Below are 19695 nucleotides of genomic sequence, written 5' to 3'. Positions count from 1 at the left end.
TGAATTTACGCCCTTCTTTGAGCAGTGGTGAGTTTTGGCCTCTCCACCCCCAAACTTGATCTACGTGAGTTCCACTCCTGGCCTTTTTGTAGGTCCTTCCACTGAGAGAGAGGACGCCAAACTGCCTCTAGGGGCGGCCACCCTCCACTCAGCCTCTTGACCCAAGTTTTTGCCTGGAGTTTCACTCATCTCTAGTCTCTTGGTTTTTTTTCTTTTTGCCCATCCGAAACTCTGCAGGGTCTAAAGCCTCACCCCTCCCAAGAAGTGAGCCTGATTGGCCGCCCTTCTTTGAGCAGTGGTGAGTTTTGGCCTCTCCACCCACAAACTCGTGACCTACGTGAGTTCAACTCCTGGCTTTTTTGTAGGTCCTTCCGCTGAAGGAGGGGTCGCCAAATTGCCTCTAGGGCACCTGGTCACCCTCGACTCAGCCTCTTGACCCACATTTGTGCCTGGAGTTTCACCCATCTCTGGTCTCTTGGGTTTTCTTTTTGCCCCTCCAAAACTGCCCGGATGGGGCAGATGCCGTGGGTTTGAAGGCAAAGCAACTTCTGGAGTTGCCTTGGGGTCCCTTTTAGTCGCCTCCTACGACAAGCAGGGATACTGTGGGTGAATTATGGTTTTCAACACATTTTTGAGTACGATGTTCGACTTGAAGCACCCCAACCCACAGGGGGCATTATCAATAGAAAAGAAACATTATTTATTATTAAATGATAAGATTCAATTATTTAATTATGATTTAGATAAACATTATTCTTGTTTTGAATTTATAAATTGGGATTTTATCATAAATGTAACCATTGAAATGATTCTTATCTAACCACAGTCATTGTTACCAACTTAATTTTGGTTTCCGTGCTTATCATCCATATAACCCACCAACTATCTTGTGTTTCCATGTTGTAAATCTGGAATACACAAAGTAAACACTTTGCGCAATAGTGCGGAAAAGTTATTCTTTGCGTTCTTTAATTAGTGCTGGTATGGTCAACTGTAGGAAAAATGATTTTTCAATGAATATAGAATGCTTACTTGTCAAGAGCTTACAGGAATAATGTCAATATTATTGTATCCCAGAACATGTCATACTATTTTTTTCTTTCAATAAAATCATGTTTGCTTTTCAGATAACTGTGAAACAATTGAAGGAACAGATAGCAGACTCTGTGAATGTGTCGGCCGAGTCCCAGCGTCTCATCTATTGCGGTCGAGTTTTACAAGATGACAAGAAACTATCCGAATACGGTAACTTACTTATTTTATATGTTATTGGCCTTTTACTGAACTTTTAACATACGACTTCAGTATGCAAGATTATTCAAGATGTTTAATGATTGTTGCAACACGATCAGTGCAATCTCGATACTATTAGTAGTGTTAGTGTTTTATAACTTCTCCATAAATTGTAACTTATTTTTCATTCTCCAATTATTTCCTAGTCCTTCAATATATTATTGTGGATGTTTTTTTTTGTAATATGCTGTATATTGCTTGTTTCACCATTATCTCTCCCTAGTGAATAATTTATGGCTTAGAATGATGTCCTTGGTTCCCTAAAATGAATACAGAAGTTACCTGATGATTATAAAACGACTAGAACTAGGGTAATTATTAAGAATAAGGATGATTTTTTCTTGATAGCAAATTAACATGGGAATCGGAAACGTCAGAGAAAAGTATAATACATTAGTAGAAATGATTATTGAATACAATTTCTATAAGATAACATTCAAGAATTAGAAATAAACATAGCATCATAGTCCAGTCACTATATACATTGGTGCATGCAATTTATATTGTAGTTCTGATTTTTCAATATATTATTTGGGTACGTAAGATAAGTCCAGAACCAATTTCTTCATGCAAAATTTCCTTGTGCTAGATACAGGGTGGCCAAAAACTTCGTATTTTCGGCTCATTTTCCAGTTTTCAGCTTTTTCTGCCAAATCTCGTAATCGGACAGAAAAATTTCCTCTCGCCTTTTTTCTAGATTATAAAATTCTGAATAAAATGAGATCATTCGGAACTCTCTATCTCCAATAAGTATGAGGAAATGTCTTTTGAAATACTTCTGATAAAATTTCCAGTGAGGATGTGAAAATTGTCCCCCTCTGCCCGCCCACTCCAATAAATAATACTTTCAATTCCAATACCATTCGAAAGTTACAGAAGATTTCAAAAATGGCGATTTCAGTTTTATAATTTTTTCCGTGATTTTACTGTTGATCAAGAGTTTCTAAAACGAGTCTGATACATCATAGAAACTCTCGGTTGATTCCGAATTGTAGATAAATTCATCCTCAACGAGCTCAGGTGTCTAAAATCCATCTTGAATCACTTTTTCCTATCATAGTACTGCCAAAACCGTTAATATGATAAAAATATCTACAATTTCCGGATTTTTTTCAACAATCAAATCTCACTCTACGAAAATATTTTTCCATAAATCGTTTACAGCAGGTGAAGAAGGAAATTATATTGTACATTTCAAGATCAAGTAATGATTTTTATAATAGGGGGTTACCGAGATACATAGTTTTTTGAATATAGAAACTGGCCAATTTTTGTGTATTGGAATATGGGCTTTAGTACACTCAATAATAAATTTCCCACTTTTCGACCGAATTTGACATATGATTTTGGACCGCCTTGACGAGCCGAGAAGAATGAAGTGTAGTACGATGAAATCTGAGCATTGTGTCAGAAGTTATAACTGTTTGACATTTTTATCCTTGAGGTGTCCTTAAGCGCGCCTCTCCACTAGGAAATACTGAAATGAAGTGCATCTAACGGGTGATTCTCATAGAATATAATCTTATGAACTTATGTCATTGTGCGAAATATCAATGTGAAGACTATGTAGTTGGTGATGATGGTTGAAGCTGAAAATTAGGTGTTTTTCACAATACAAGGAGCATTGTTGTCAGGTGTACCTGGAAATCTATATGAGATAGAGCGCTCTACCTGATCTCAGATTGTAGAGCACAAAAATACGCCCAGAGGGATTTTGAATTATACATCTAAATGGTAACATTCGGAAGATATTGTTGATCAAAAACTAAAATTCATCAGAATTAATTTTTTTCTTCAAATTTCACTCATTTTTGAAAAATCATAACTCAGTACTTATTGGAGATAGAGAGTTCCGAATGATCTCATTTTATTCAGAATTTTATAATCTAGAAAAAAGGCGAGAGCAAATTTTTCTGTCCGATTACGAGATTTGGCAGAAAAAGCTGAAAACTGGAAAATGAGCCGAAAATTCGAGGTTTTTGGGCCATCCTGTATCAAGCACAAGGAAATTTTGCATGAAGAAATTGGTTCTGGACTTCTCTTATGTACCCAAATAATATATTAAAAAGTCAGAACTACAATATAAATTACAAGCACACCCCCTTTTTTATGTCTATATTGACTGGACTATCAGTCAATTATAGAATATAATTGATGAATAAATTTTTTTAAGATCATTACAATATCGTTTCTATACCATATGTACATTTTCATGCAATCATTCTGTTGACTTACTTGAATTTAATGCTGTTATTTCATTTCATAAAAAGGTTTAACTTGATAATTTAAATTTGTGCAGACGTTAATGGCAAAGTAATCCACCTGGTGCAAAGAGCACCGCCTCCGGCCGGAGGCAGCTCCAATGATGGGGGCGGTGCAAATGCCAGCGGGGGCGGGAATCGAAGCCAGCCGTCGCAGATTCGCCACCGGTTGATGCGCGGAGAGCGCCGTTTGCTGGATGGGGGTAACGCCATGTATTTGGGAGCAATGGCTATACCCACTGATTTTATGGAGTCTCAAGGTACAGTTCTCAGTCTCAATGCCTACTTTACAATAGTATCATAGAGAAGAAGATATCTCATGCTATAGAACGTTTATGGTATAAATTTCAATCTGAACTCAAACCGAAAATCCCAGTAGCTCTTTTTTGTGAAGCTATATGATGCTGGTGTCTCTCATACTGTGTCGTTCTTAAGGTGCGTACAGATATACGCGCATCCCACACGCTCCGCCATCGCTCCGCTCTCGCACCGATCATGAACGTTACGGGAGATGTTAGCTCTTCTCGCGTTCCACTCTTGCTCCCCGGTCGATCATCAATCGATCTGCTCGAGTGATGTTTGATTGCGGACATTATAAACGACCTATGCCATGAGATATCTTCTCATGCTATCTTTTCTCTTTGATATTATCTACCCAACCATAAATTTGATGCAATGTCTGAAAAATTTTGAAACAATTATTTAAAAAAATATTTTCTGTACATTTTTCATATAGGCCTACTTGTAATACGCTGGACAGTAACGGTTGAACGAGTATGCATATACACAGTTGACTTACATTGTTTTGTCATTACAGCTGTGATTACATGAGAACAATTCGAGCACATTTTTTTGAGGTTAGGTTTTTGTATTTCCAATTTATGTTGGATTCTCGCTGCTCTATTTGAGATTAAATTATTTTTCTATTATAAATTGTAATTTTACAGTGATTTATTTATTGTTATAGGTTGTTTATTTTATGTTAGAATCCTCTCGCTGATTTAGTGTATGTGCATGCACGTTCAACCGTTAGGGGCAAGCCTAAGTATATAATTGACCGAGCGAAGTGAGGTTCAAGAATCATTGACCGAGCGAAGTGAGGTCTAAGATTCTACTCAACGGTTTGGCATTTCTCTTGATGTTTATATGTTGCGCATTTACGGCGAAACGCGGTAATAGATTTTCATGAAATTTGACAGGTATGTTCCTCTTTAAATTGCGCCTCGACGTATATACAAGGTTTTTGGAAATTTTGCATTTCAAGGATAATATAGAAGGAAAAAGGAGCCTCCTTCTTTCGCCAATATTAGAAAAAAATCAGACTATAGAATTATTCATCATAAATCAGCTGTCTAGTGGACTATAATACTACCCGTTCAAAAACATCGAACATCTTGAAAATGTATCTTTCCATCGACGTTAGTAGACAGTTGACTATAATACTACTCGTTCAAAAACATCGAACATCTTCAAAATGTATCTTTCCATCAACGTTTTAGACAGTTGCAGCCTGACCTGATAACAGCGCTCACACACACATTCCGGGACGACACGTCACGGTACGATAAGACAGAAAGCTCTATGTTTATTCAGGATTTTTTCTAGACATTTTAAATTGATAAATTATTTATTTATTTTTGAGAAAACATAACAACAGGTCAATGTAACTTACTGAGCGCGAGGTCTACTGTTCACAGAACTACTAGTATTATGCAGTTGAACCTCTGTGTAACAAAGTTGATTGAAGGAAGGCCTATTGAGAAAAATGTTGCCGTTGAAAGGAATTTAACAAGGGGTTCTAGAGGTTGAGACGCAGTTGACGCATTATAAAATGCCATTACGTAGAGGAATTTGTCATCTACAGAGGCATCCAAAAAAATGTATACACACTTTGTAAGTGAATATGTTGGTAACGCACTGGCAGGCCGTTTCAGACCGCCGTACGTAGCATGAGTGACGTGTTTTGAAATAGGCATCTCCTAATGTTGAGCCTACTCAATCTGTCTATTTCAAAAAGGCGTAGCATCGCTGAAGGCTGAAGCTGCATTATACATGTCGTCAATGCTACTTTTTTCCTAAAATTCTTTCATTCTTTTGAATGACGTATCTCCTAATATTGATCAATCTGTCTATTTCAAACAGGCTGCATCGCTGACGCTACATAATACGCATCGTCTATGCTAATTTTCCCTTGAATTATTCTATGGATTGACTAGTTCCAATTATTTTTCAACTTTACATTCGGTCTTTTAATTGATATTCAGTTGGTGTCACAATTTCTTCAAGTTATTATTATTCTTGTTCATTTTTCACTTAGCATCAACCTTTTAAAAATAAAATATGGTATTTTTAATTGTTTATTATTTTAGCCCCACACAGATCTTTTCGGGGCTCATTGTATTACTTGTTTTGTTCTTTATTCTTTTCATCTATTTGTTAAGTATTACTGGATATGTAAAGAGTGTTTTTTTTAATCGAATAAATTTGATATTTGGAATGTTGTTTGCAGGCATGACAATCTCGCAGCCGACTCGAGTGCTAGTGCAGAGCCGATTGACTGCCGCCGGCCAAATGCTGACTGACGCGGCGGCCATTTTGAACGAGCTGGAAAACCCCTCCGCCAACACTCGGCCACGCTTGGACAATGTGTCACCGCCCCAGGAGACTGCCACCCCCGGCACCAATAGGTCAGTCATGTCAAAATATCAGAATTCGTTTCAACTATATTTGAATCCACTTCATACCAATTTTCGAACTTTTCTGTTTGGCTAGCTCACAAACAAATAAGGTATTGATGGTCACGCCGATTAGTTTTAAGAAGTTTTACATTATATTTTTTGTACTTTATCATTTTTAATGAAATTATTTTATATTATGTATTGTTTCTGTATTATTTTTTGAGGCAATAAATGAATTTGATTTGATTTTTGAATCTAACTTTGGCGTATATATTATGTTTCAGTGGGAGTAATCAGGTTAGTGGCAGTATAGCTGCAGCCGCACAAGTAGCCACAGCCGCTGCTATAGCTGCTGCCGTATCAGCCAATATACCCAATGCCTCCGACCTACTTAACCTGGTTGCCGATGGTAAGTCACTTCATACTGTCAGTATTGAGTAGATTATATTCAAGTGGATTGCAATGTATCCTGGCTTAGATAGTGATTTGATTGGACTTTTATCTTACGTTATCTCTGTATTACAAATTGAATATTTTTTTAGTTATCAAAATATAATTTATTGATTATCAAAAATTAAAATAGACCTATAACCATCCTCGGTAAATTAATAATCCTGGCTTAGATAGTGATTTGATTGGACTTTTATCTTACGTTATCTCTGTATTACAAATTGAATATTTTTTTTAGTTATCAAAATATAATTTATTGATTATCAAAAATTAAAATAGACCTATAACCATCCTCGGTAAATTAATAATCTATATGCAAAATTCCGAGTTAATTAGTTCAGTAGTTCAAACATCATGATTCGTGTATTTTCTATCACGTGAATGTATAAGCCAATTATTTTCTCTATAATATTATAGATTAATATTATTGTACTAGTAGTTCGGAGAACAGTAGAACTCGCTATACTCACTAACATCACTACTCACACACGCCCGCCTATTCACATACAAATTTGATTTAGAGTATGAGGGTATATGCAATAGAATCGGTGGAGGACGCTGAGAAATAGAACACTTCTGAGCTAGGATGGACGGTTGAAGAGATAAAAAATCTGAAACTTTAAATTTTGAACTTGGAAAAAATAAAATTATGGAATTCCAAAAATTAAAAAATGTTGAACATGTGATACATGAAATAATACCGCTTTGAAGCACTGAGAAGGATGAGCCCAATTTGAACCTGATTCGAGTAATGAAAAGTTAGGTTGATTTTTAGGGTAAAATTTCCGAATATAGGGCCACCATCTTGAAACTGGGATGAATTAATTTTTTTAATATATACGTTTCTGAGCCTTGTTTCAAAGTACTTGTATACCAAATCGGACCATAACTGCGACTGTAACTGCGGTACAACAAACAGACAAACGCTGATTGACTTGAAACATAGAATTCGCTTCGCTCATTCAATAATCCAAGGTCAATAAATACAGGTCATGACACAATCCAGTGATGCATTGCAAAATCGCCATTTTATGGGGTTCTAGTTCACCAATATTTTCAAATTTATCAGCTGTTATAGAATGAACAACATGATGTGTTATTTTGTTATATTGTTCAAGGAATATTGCTTGGCTTTGAATTGTAAAATAAATTCTTCCCCCAGAATAATAATATTTAGATTCCAGCTAGGAACTGAATTATTTTTGATTTTTAGATTGGGAACTTCAAACTCTTTTTGAGGTTTGCCTTTTGTCTCAATGCCTTATGAAACATAAGTTGCTAGAATAAGAACAATTTTTAATAATAGAAAAATGAATTATTGAACCATTTATTATTAGAATTTCATTATTAAAAAATCGAAAACCTGAATTTACATATTATCTGAACCAGAATATTGTTTTTAAAAAGCATAATGCTTGATTTTGTTATGAGCAGATTGGAATATTTCAAATGTACCGCCATAAAGACCCCACATAATGGCCGCTCCATAAGGAACACGAGTGTCATGACCTGTGTATTTATTTATAGACCTTGAATTAATCATATTATTAATCAATTGATTTGGCCTTTGTTTTCAGAAGGCGACGACCAAAGTAGTCCTGAGGAAGCAGCAGCAGCAGCAGCAGCTCCAACGCCGAGCGGAGCAGCAGCAGCCGCGGTCGCAGCTGATGCGGCCCAACAATCAGCTGATGCAGCCACAGCTGGAGCTGCATCAGCTGCCGGAGCAACGGCTGGAGCTGCATCAGTTGATGCGAACCATGTCAGCAGTACCACGCCCGATCAGCCCGGTCGTCGCAGAGATGGCAACTCCAATCATTTTGCGTGAGTTCAGTAGCCACCCACAATGTTGAGTTTTCAATAATTGATCATATATTACTAGTCGTCAGGCTCGCTTCGCTCCCCATATCCGTCTAGCCATCCCCGCCCCCTGGACCCCCGACTGGATCGTCCAAAATGAGATCAGCGGGCTCGCTTCGCTCGCCTGCATTTTTCATTTGAGCATGCTTCATTCCATCAGAAAGTCAAAGTACTGAGAAAACGCAGAAAAGCTGAGAAAACGCTGATTTTGGGCGTCTCTTTGATGAAATATTAAAGTCACCTCATCACAAAATTCTTAGACCCTATCTAAACCTCTGTACCAAATTTGAACATTTCGTATTACTTGATGAAAGAGCTGAGAAAGCGCAAAAAACGCTAATTCTGGGCGTATCTTTGGCGTTATTTCAAATTCCTTCTAAAACAAAATTATTATACCCCACCTGAGCTTCTGTAGTAAATTTGAACATTTTCTGTTCATTTGTTCTTGATAAATCTGAGAAAAAGCAAAATTCCGCTAATTTTGGGCGTATGTTTGACGTTATTGCAAATTCCTTCTAATACAACATTATTACACCCTAGCTGAGCTTCTGTACTAAATTTGAACAATTTCTGTTCATTTGTTCTCGATAAATCTGAGAAAACGCTGGAAAAACGCAGAATTTGGGCCAACTGAACATACCTACCAAATTTGAACGTTTTTGGTCTGGTAGATTTTTAGTTCTGCTAGTGAGTGAGTCAGTGAGTGAGTGCTATTTCGCTTATATATATATATATATATATATATATATAATATATATATATATATATATATATAGAAGATAGATATCATAGCTTGAGTATGAATATGATTCATTTTTCAATTGCTTCAATTGGATTTCAATTCGAGGAACCATTGATTTAAAATAATTGATGATATTATATCGTAGCTAAAGTAAGAAAATGATTCATTCTTTTCAATTGATTCAATGACTCGAAATTTCAACAATAATTTTTGAAATCACCGTCGCTTCTCAACCTTCATCCCCGATTAATATCACCTTTATTAATATCAATACATTTTTTCTATAAATAAAAATAGAAATCTAAGAAGTACCCTTTTAAAATTGTTTAGTCACAACATGTTTCGGCTATATGATGTCATCAAGTGAAACATGTTGTAACTAAACAATTATTTTAAAAGAGTACTTGGATTTATATTCGAGAGTAGCCCTAAAGAAAAAAATGCTTTTTTCTATTTGTGGTTGGTTCCACATTGACAACACCTTTAGAATCATTTAGTGCTCTTCAGCTATATTTTGTATTGTAACTTGTGTCTACATTTATCTCTACTCATTTCATTCAGACTATTGTAAGTTAGTCAACTAATGATAGAGAAGAAATACTGATAGAAGCTATTTGGTCCGGAGTCTAGTTTCAATGCTTTTTTGCTATTCGGCTATGTAGGCCTAATATAATTTTCAATAATATCCCTATTATTTTTAATAATTGATAAGTTTCCTATTTTTTTCACTGCCACTATTTATTTATTAGGTTAGCAAAAACAATACAAGGATCGGAAAAGAAAAAAACAGGCTATTGCCCAAAACTTTTTAAAGAACTGACATTGCTAAAAATAAAATGAAAAATTATACTGTTGAATTGAACTTTACTTGAACATTAATAATACTAATCGTAAAACAAGATAACAAACTTTTAGTCTGAAGGATTGTCAAGGCAACGAATGCTAATGACATGGAAGCCATGAAGGTGATTCCCTTCACAACTTCTTCAATTTCCTAATTTAGTTTTAAATTGTCCAAATATTATAGGTTATGTCCATTCCGATTTCTACACCAAATCACAATCTAAAATATGAATTATAATAAAGCAAACAATTCAAATTTGGATAGATTAATAATAAAAGTTTCTTAAAAACATGAAACAAACTTTAAATTCACAAAATAAAGAATAAAAACACTTAAATTTTGAGCTCTAAAATATCACGTTCACCTTAGCTACATAACAGCTGTAACATAGTGCGTAACTATAATGTGGATTTCACTATAGTCAACTACTGGGTGGTAATCCAGGGTATCATTTTTAATAATATTTGTGTTTTAGTGAGGATGTGGTGGGCGGAAGCCGCCGTCCGCATCTGCGTCCGTCTGCGATGGCGCGTGTGATGGAGTCGCTCGCCGATGTCAACCGACGTCTGCAGCCATTCATGGAGCGAGTGCAGACCATCATGCGCGACGATCCTGTTCTCGAATCGCCCGTCAGTATAACAGCTATTCATTCACACTAAATTAATACACATCATTTTGCACAAATTGTCCTACTCCACTGTGCATTTTACATTTACCACATTTACTTACATTAATTATTCCATTACGAGATTGATATTTTTAGAATCTATGTGCAAAATTTGGAGATCTAAATCATTCCCGTTTTTCCGGTATGCAATTCACAAGTTGACATGTTTTGATGCGAACAAACGAACAAACAAACACAACCCTACTCTCTTTTATTATATAGATACATTTTTAGAGGTTTTTAAAAGACATCATGTATTCTCTATGGATTTATTAGTGTTTAATACTTGAATGGTAAGGCAGGAGTACAAGATGGCGACAGTCGGGTCCCCCTGCAATGACAAAAATAGACTATTTGTAGGGATACCAAATAGCCCGATTCACTGCCGCACCCGTTACATTGAATAATATACAAATCAATTTTTGTTCTTTAATTTTAAATCCATCATAAAGCCACTAAAAGCTATTCTAAACCTGATCATTGTGTGACATTTAGGCCCTTACGGCCGTAAGCCGTATAGAATTCTGATATCGTTGAAAACTTGGTTAAAAATCACTGTATAAACTCAAAAGATTCAAGTCCCTGCTTTTTTGAACTTGGGAACAGGGCCTTAGTATTCATCTTAGTGATAAGCTTAAACTTGTGTATCAAATGAAGAAATTTGTAGCAAATAAGCAGGAAAACAATCGTAGGGTAATAGTTACAACATTATTATAAAAATGTTTTGAAAACAAATTTAATGTTAGCCTATTTTATATTGTATATATTTCATATGTTATAATATTTTCGTACCTTAGTTTTTACTATTATTATAATGATTTTCCATATTAATATCAATTTATTGTCTTATAAAGAATTGATTTGATATGATGACTATTGGAAAGTTTCCATTGGATAAATTTTTTATAGTTTAAAACAGTATTTTAGCATTAGGTTAGACAGTATGGAATGATGTGATCTTTTATGTTCAGTGTCAAGTTGTATGATTTTTTATTTATATTGACAGTGCCTATTTAGTATTCTATTATACGGTAATGTGTCTTGGGCAATAGATGAATTTTGAATTTGGTGTGTTTGCAGGAGGAGACGCAGCGCATGTACAAGCGTGTGTCGGAGGTGATGCACTATCTGTCGCACGCCTACCACGCGTTGAGTGACATCATGTGTGACTTCAGCCGACCTCCGCCCCGCGTCTTGCGATGCAGGCCTGTGCTCATACAACACTCGGCCGTCGTGCAGACTGAGATACCCATCCAGGTATGTTCTAACCAAAAACAATCTGTTCTGAGGCAAGACAAAGCCATCTTGACCTTACACAGCACCGTAATGCCCATGCGCAGGTAACGTTTCCATTCAATCAGTTCCTTGAATGTAACGTTCTTTGTGATGACGGTTACTGAGCACAGATTGGACATTTCGAATATTATCAACACATTGACATTTAAGGCTGTTCGCTACACTTTTTTTTTATTCAAATTGGATAATCTTTTTTTAATATAATTATTGTTAAGATCATTATAAGAGTGAGAAAAAGTGGCAACTGAAATTTTTAAGTGGTCTAAGCGAGCTATGGGTTGTTGAAGTGCTAATTTTTCAGATTCCGTTTTCTTTCCAGATCATGAACGGTTTCGACTATATTAACACAACTTATCTTAAAAATTAAAAAAGAAATGTATCTTTCCAAACTAAAACATTTCATTCCCCATATCGTTCATAAATAAATAAGTTTTTTTTTGTAAATTCGATAACTTGTTTATTTTGGCATTAATCGCGAAAAACGTATATTAGAGCAAAGCCAATGATGTACTGAATTTATTAAAAAAAAGCTCCAATGGAAAATTCAAAACCGTTGATGATCTGGAAAGAAAACGGAGTTAGCACTTTCAACAACCCATAACTCGTTTATTAGACCACTTAGAAATGTCAGTTGCCACTTTTTCTCACTCTCATAATGATCTTAACAATTATATTGAAAAAGATTATCCAATTTAGAAAAAAAGTGTACCGAACAGCCTTGAAAGGAAAAACCTAACCTCCCTAACCTTTCCTTTTACCTTGTGAAAATTCACATTCATTGTACGGTGTGAGTTGAATCTTGCCGGGACATAATCAGCTGATCGATACTCGGTCGCAATCAGCTGACCGTGGCCGTGACTCGTACTCTGCTGAGTCACTACCACCTAAATTTACAATGTATATCTAGGTGATAGTGGCTGAGTTGGTACTCTGTATGATGTTAGGTTTTGATGATAAACTCTGAAAAGCGCCGAACTTGACATGTTGAGCCAATTACACACAGATTTTTAGACGTACGTTTTTTTCGCTGGGCAAGCACATGAACACATAATATGTTTGATCTAATAAAATTTGAAAGGATGGCAAAAAATCGTACGTCCAAAAATCTACGTGTGTGTAACTAGCTCAACTAGACTTAGTTGAAAATGTATTGTTGTAAAATTAGAAAAATTATATCATAATTAAATCGATACTGAAGCTCCAAATAATATCTGATATCTTGTTTTTCAAACTAGATGAATGGTAAACATAAAAGGTGAATATAACTGTATAAGTGGAAAATATAAAATAAGTGTTAATTCTAAATGAGGAAATTTGTTTTTGAAACAAAGATTGATGGTGTTTGTTGGTTTCAGGCGCAGATAAACGTGCGCACCAACAATTCGCTGCTGCGGCAAATGCAAGCCCAGCAGAGCAACGCAGGCAGTCAGACGTCTGCAGCTGCAGCTGCCGATGATGCAGCTGCCAACTCCACTCCATCAACTGCCGCCACCAGCAGTCAGCGAACAACAAATGTAATTTTTGTTTATTTATTGTATAGAACAAACAATTTTTTGAGTTTAGATTTTTTAATTAAAAATTACAGCAAACAAGCAAATTTAAAAACATTCTGTTTTCATTCACACACTTTTTCTTCAACAACCATTTGCTCTTATAAGGCTGGCCACTAACGGTAGAACATGCATGTACATGCCTGTTTATCATCACACACATGTTCATCATGCACGTTTTGTCATCAGCGAGAGGCTTCTAACATAAAATAGATAACCTATAACATAAATAAACCACTGGAAAATAACAAATTATAATATATTATAATAGAAAATCAATCAATCAATTTTATTAAATCAATACAATATACATAAAAGATATCAAAACACAAAAAAAATCACAATCAAAATAAATGTCTAATAAAATACAAAAAAGGCTTCATGGTGCGGTGTGCTGAAAGGAAAGAAAGGAGGAAAAATACCTAGCCAACTATGGTTTCCCATGTAATAGGCAGGTAGAGGGTATAAAAGTAAGCAATGAGAAGAAGAGGGAAGTATTGGAGAAGAAAGTAGAAAAAAGAGAAAAAAACTTGCAAAAACTGTAAGCGAGTCCACTTTTAACAAATGTATCTAAAAGAATTGGCTTTGCAAACAGTAGTTTGAGCAGAAATCCCGAGATTCATATTTAACCCAACCTCAATAGAACAAACCTCAAATAGAACAGGGAAGAAAAATAAACAACAGAAAATCGGATATAGTAAAACCTAACCTCCCTAACCTTTCCTTTTACCTTGTGAAAATTCACATTCATTGTACGGTGTGAGTTGAATCTTGCCGGGACATAATCAGCTGATCGATACTCGGTCGCAATCAGCTGACCGTGGCCGTGACTCGTACTCTGCTGAGTCACTACCACCTAAATTTACAATGTATATCTAGGTGATAGTGGCTGAGTTGGTACTCTGTATGATGTTAGGTTTTGATGATAAACTCTGAAAAGCGCCGAACTTGACATGTTGAGCCAATTACACACACAGATTTTTAGACGTACGTTTTTTTTTCGCCGTCCAGATTAAACGAAACTGGGCAAGCACATGAACACATAATATGTTTGATCTAATAAAATTTGAAAGGATGGCAAAAAATCGTACGTCCAAAAATCGACGTGTGTGTAACTAGCTCAACTAGACTTAGTTGAAAATGTATTGTTGTAAAATTAGAAAAATTATATCATGATTAAATCAATACTGAAGCTCCAGATACTAGCTGCATCTGATATCTTGTTTTTCAAACTAGATGAATGGTAAACATAAAAGGTGAATATAACTGTATAAGTGGAAAATATAAAATAAGTGTTAATTCTAAATGAGGAAATTTGTTTTTGAAACAAAGATTGATGGATGTGTTTGTTGGTTTCAGGCGCAGATAAACGTGCGCACCAACAATTCGCTGCTGCGGCAAATGCAAGCCCAGCAGAGCAACGCAGGCAGTCAGACGTCTGCAGCTGCAGCTGCCGATGATGCAGCTGCCAACTCCACTCCATCAACTGCCGCCACCAGCAGTCAGCGAACAACAAATGTAATTTTTGTTTATTTATTGTATAGAACAAACAATTTTTTGAGTTTAGATTTTTTAATTAAAAATTACAGCAAACAAGCAAATTAAAAACATTCTGTTTTCATTCACACACTTTTTCTTCAACAACCATTTGCTCTTATAAGGCTGGCCACTAACGGTAGAACATGCATGTACATGCCTGTTAATCATCACACACATGTTCATCATGCACGTTTTGTCATCAGCGAGAGGCTTCTAACATAAAATAGATAACCTATAACATGAATAAACCACTGGAAAATAACAAATTATAATATATTATAATAGAAAATCAATCAATCAATTTTATTCAAATCAATACAATATACATAAAAGATATCAAAACACAAAAAAATCACAATCAAAAATAAATGTCTAATAAAATACAAAAAAGGCTTCATGGTGCGGTGTGCTGAAAGGAAAGAAAGGAGGAAAAATACCTAGCCAACTATGGTTTCCCATGTAATAGGCAGGTAGAGGGTATAAAAGTAAGCAATGAGAAGAAGAGGGAAGTATTGGAGAAGAAAGTAGAAAAAAGAGAAAAAAACTTGCAAAAACTGTAAGCGAGTCCACTTTTAACAAATGTATCTAAAAGAATTGGCTTTGCAAACAGTAGTTTGAGCAGAAATCCCGAGATTCATATTTAACCCAACCTCAATAGAACAAACCTCAAATAGAACAGGGAAGAAAAATAAACAACAGAAAATCGGATATAGTAAAACCTAACCTTAAAACATTTTGCTCGATGCGTTTCGCTGTGATCACAGCTATGACGACTGGGTATCATGCATTTTCTACTGTTCGTGGTTAACCTAATGTAATGTTGAATGTATAGTGTATTTTGAACAATGTAATAGCTCTGGAAATCTCAGATGCCGTTGCATTACGATTCTCCAACTATCTCTTTATTCATTTATTGTATGAACATTCCATTCTATGGATCAGTTGTGACTGCTAATGTATGTTTGGTTTCAGACAAGCACAGCAAACGCGCAAACGAGCACGGCTAATGTGGCAAGTGGCAACACAGCCAATGCACAAACTAACACGAGGGGGGGCCTGCCCAATGTGTGGTTGAGGGGGGGCTTGCCCAGCGGGGTGCCCGGCAGTGGACTGTCAGGGGCCAACGAGGGAGCAAGTGGACAGCAGGGTGAGTAGAAAACCCAAACATTTGCGATCATTGGAAAACAGGGCGCTAGAAATTATTAATCAATTGCAAACTTATGTAATAGATTATATTTATTATATATTGCACTATATATTGCACCCATAGTGCAATCTACTGTATGTTATCTAGTCAGTGGAAATTATAAGATGAAGATAGTGAAATCCACGTTACAATGGCTGAATTTGATTAACATTGGTGTTGGTATCCTTGTCTAAAATTAGACAAAGCCGATAGCGTTATCAGGTTGCCGCTAGGTTGACGGTTCGAGCCAGATCGCCTTTAACAATGTACAAATATAATAATTAATCAACTAAATATTCAATCTCAATCATGAAAATGTATCATTTAATGTGAATAGAATGAGTGGAGACCGGACTCCTAAGTAATCCTTATTGTACCAACCAGTTGGGAAACGAGATAGAGGACGTATAAGAAAAAGAGGGTCCGATTATAGAGACTATAAGGTTCGGAACAGACAATGATGCCTTAACCGTGAAAGGAAGAGGATCATTTAATAATTGAAAAATATTTTTCCTTGACGAATAAAATATAATATTGATTTTTTAAAAACAAGAATAAACAGTAAATACTAGATGAAATATACTGGAATCAGTGTCTTCTATAGAATGCAGTGACAAGGCAGAGAATCGGCAATGCTGTTCTCCTATCTTTCTGCACTGCCATTATAACGTGGACCTCACTATAGTAGATAGCTGTGATTCAAGTCATTAATGTGATTTTAATGGTATAATCTTGATAATAATTATCAATTGTGACAACTGTTACTGGAGCCAACGTTTTCTTCAGTTTCAAGTTCCAACTTCTACCCAAAATCTGCAAGTTTTGTCATTGCTATGGCAAGGGAGTGTAGAGGTTGGAACAAAAACCCAAGGACAGGCGACAATGCCAGCAATTAGTCATGCTGAGGGTGCGAGCTGGCACTAAGGCCAAACACCAGCAACAAAACACATGTACCACATTCCAGCCACTAGGGGCAGCACCTCCCGGAGCAGTTGAGGGATGAGACAATGGGCCAGGGGAAGGTGACAACCACGAGGAGTAACGAATTTTGGCACAGTCTTAGACGAGCAAGGCAAAGAGCATGTCATCTAAGGAGTAGACGTTTCCAAACCCGCAGCCCGATGGGCTGAAATGCAGCCGCCTCCACCTCAATACAACCCACCACCATTCTTCATCATCAAGTGAACCACCAGCAAATTTGTGCTAAAATAATTAAATTGTGTCTCGTCGTAATAATGCTTTGTGCTTCGTAAATAGTGTCGTCGGGGAAAAAAAAGGTTAGTTTTAAGATGTCATTATAATTTATTATTTGTTGTTGTTTGTCTGCCACCAGAATTGAAATAATTTATTTGTCTATTGTTGTTTTTAATTTATTTACAGTGGTTGTAAATTCACCAGTATAGTAATTTCCTAATGCATTTGACTTTATTCATTTATTTTAGTCAATGTTTCTTAAGAGTAAAACATGTCATAAGGGACTTGCCCTACATCAACAGATGCGTTTGATTCTAAAATAAAATGAACAATTCTTTATCAATCAATGTAAAACATAAAGGGTAAAACATAAACTTAAATTATGTAAAATATTCTGTTAAATTATTATTAAATTTAAATCAATTATTATTATTACTTACGTTGGCCAACTCTTGTTTATTTGTTTCATGTTCATGTACGATACATATGAATCGATATAATTTGTGTGCTTGGAATAATTTGATCAAATTTAATTATTTCAATATAACGGCGGTATTTGAAACACTTCGTTTTCATTCTAACATCCACGTTATATCCCCTCCCTTCTGAACTTAGTTGGGAAAGTAATGTGTAGATCACACTTATTGATTGCAGGTTTTCTTCATTTTTTTTAATGTTTATAATTGTTTAGTTTTCATGTTCTGCCAGAGGGCTAGTCGAGGTAAATTTAAATTTTGTTTTCAAGGGTCGTTCCTTCTAATAAACGTGGCGCCAGGGTTTTTTTTATTATTGTTTTATTTCTTTGTAAATTTCTTTAATTAATTAATAACCAGCAGTCAGTAGGTGTGAACTAGACAAAGTGGCGCCCAACGTGGGGCATTAACCTCTACGGAGTATTCCCTGATTTTAAGATGTTAATTTTTCTCAATTGCAGTATTTATATGTACATAACCAATCTATTCTGAGCTACGATAATTATTGTTTTGTCACCGAGTAGTGATATCCATTCAAATAAGATGTGAAAATTATACAGAAAAGTCATAGTATAGATACTCTTTATAATACGAAAATCGTTACAAGAATAATGACCGTTTATAACATAATGCGAATTGCGAATGAATAATCAGTCTTGATAAAAAACGGATTATTGAGTTACAATGATTTTTGATGATTATCATAATAATATCATTGGTAATAATATCATATTATTACGGTAATATTATGAAATTAGTTAGGGTACTGGTGGCAGCAACAACATAGTTATAAGTTAATTTAATTTCTTTGTAGACATCTGCAGCAACTGGACGCCTGGTTTCGTTTAATTTTTGTACTCATTGATTTGTTTCTTTGCATGAATTCGTAGGATATTTTCTTGTAGGGGTTTGTAGTTTGTAGGATGGTTTGCGCATTTTTTTAGGTCTATTGTGTTTTAGGAATTCAAGGGTTTCGTAGAAGTAGATTTGGTTGTCATAGGTCGTCAGAGTTTATACCTGTGAGGGACAGGTAGAATTTAGCGTATTGTTATTGATGAGTGGGGTTAGAGAGAAAGTGAAAGGGATGTTTGTTTACAATAGAGGTGGTTGCTCGGCCGATGGGGGAGTATTCTATTGTTAGTGTTAGCCATGACAGGAGTGGTTACCTTTCTTAGAAGCGTAGGAGAGGAGAAAGTGATAACGACTTTCTGTTAGATTGGGATGAAGAATTCATGCGTAGGTAGGCGGTAGGTTATTTAGTTTGGGTAATTTGAGCATTAGTAGAATAGAAGCAATTATTTATTATAAATTTAATTTCTATTTCGAGTATAGGAGAACGAACCTTTATTGATTAATTTTGTAGTCAGTTTCGTAATTAGCTAGTTTCCCTTTTATTTATTTTTATACATTAGTATGAGGACTTTAGATTGGGATTCACTTGGTGGTGTGACATATTTTAGAATTTGGGTTTCCTTTGTAATTTTTGAATAGGATGGAGGGTCTGCGTTTCATGCCTTGAGGGTTGTCGGGTTGATCATTATAAAATATTAGATAATTATTTCGATTTGATTGTGAAGACAAGATTTAAATAAGAAGATTTATCGTTATAGAATTGATTAAGATGGCGGATAATCAGGGAGTGAAAACTCGAAATCAAGAGCAGAA

General features: G+C 35.6%; 1 protein-coding gene across 1 annotated transcript in view; it reads left to right on the top strand.

The window, feature by feature from the left end:
- LOC111046949 (large proline-rich protein BAG6) overlaps positions 1–19695 on the top strand; it is a 71737-nt gene that overhangs the window by 7192 nt on the left and 44850 nt on the right. The window contains exons 4-11 of the mRNA XM_039431490.1: positions 3593–3814; positions 6064–6241; positions 6517–6641; positions 8260–8503; positions 10601–10754; positions 11873–12049; positions 13444–13602; positions 16150–16324. Of these exons, the coding sequence (XP_039287424.1) occupies positions 3593–3814; positions 6064–6241; positions 6517–6641; positions 8260–8503; positions 10601–10754; positions 11873–12049; positions 13444–13602; positions 16150–16324 (1434 nt within the window). The remainder of the gene's footprint in view (positions 1–3592; positions 3815–6063; positions 6242–6516; positions 6642–8259; positions 8504–10600; positions 10755–11872; positions 12050–13443; positions 13603–16149; positions 16325–19695) is intronic.

This window comes from Nilaparvata lugens, chromosome 6 (assembly GCF_014356525.2).
Source record: "Nilaparvata lugens isolate BPH chromosome 6, ASM1435652v1, whole genome shotgun sequence".
NCBI lineage: Eukaryota > Metazoa > Arthropoda > Insecta > Hemiptera > Delphacidae > Nilaparvata > Nilaparvata lugens.
Note: the sequence above shows the minus strand (reverse complement) of the source record. Positions and strands in the feature narration are given on the sequence as shown.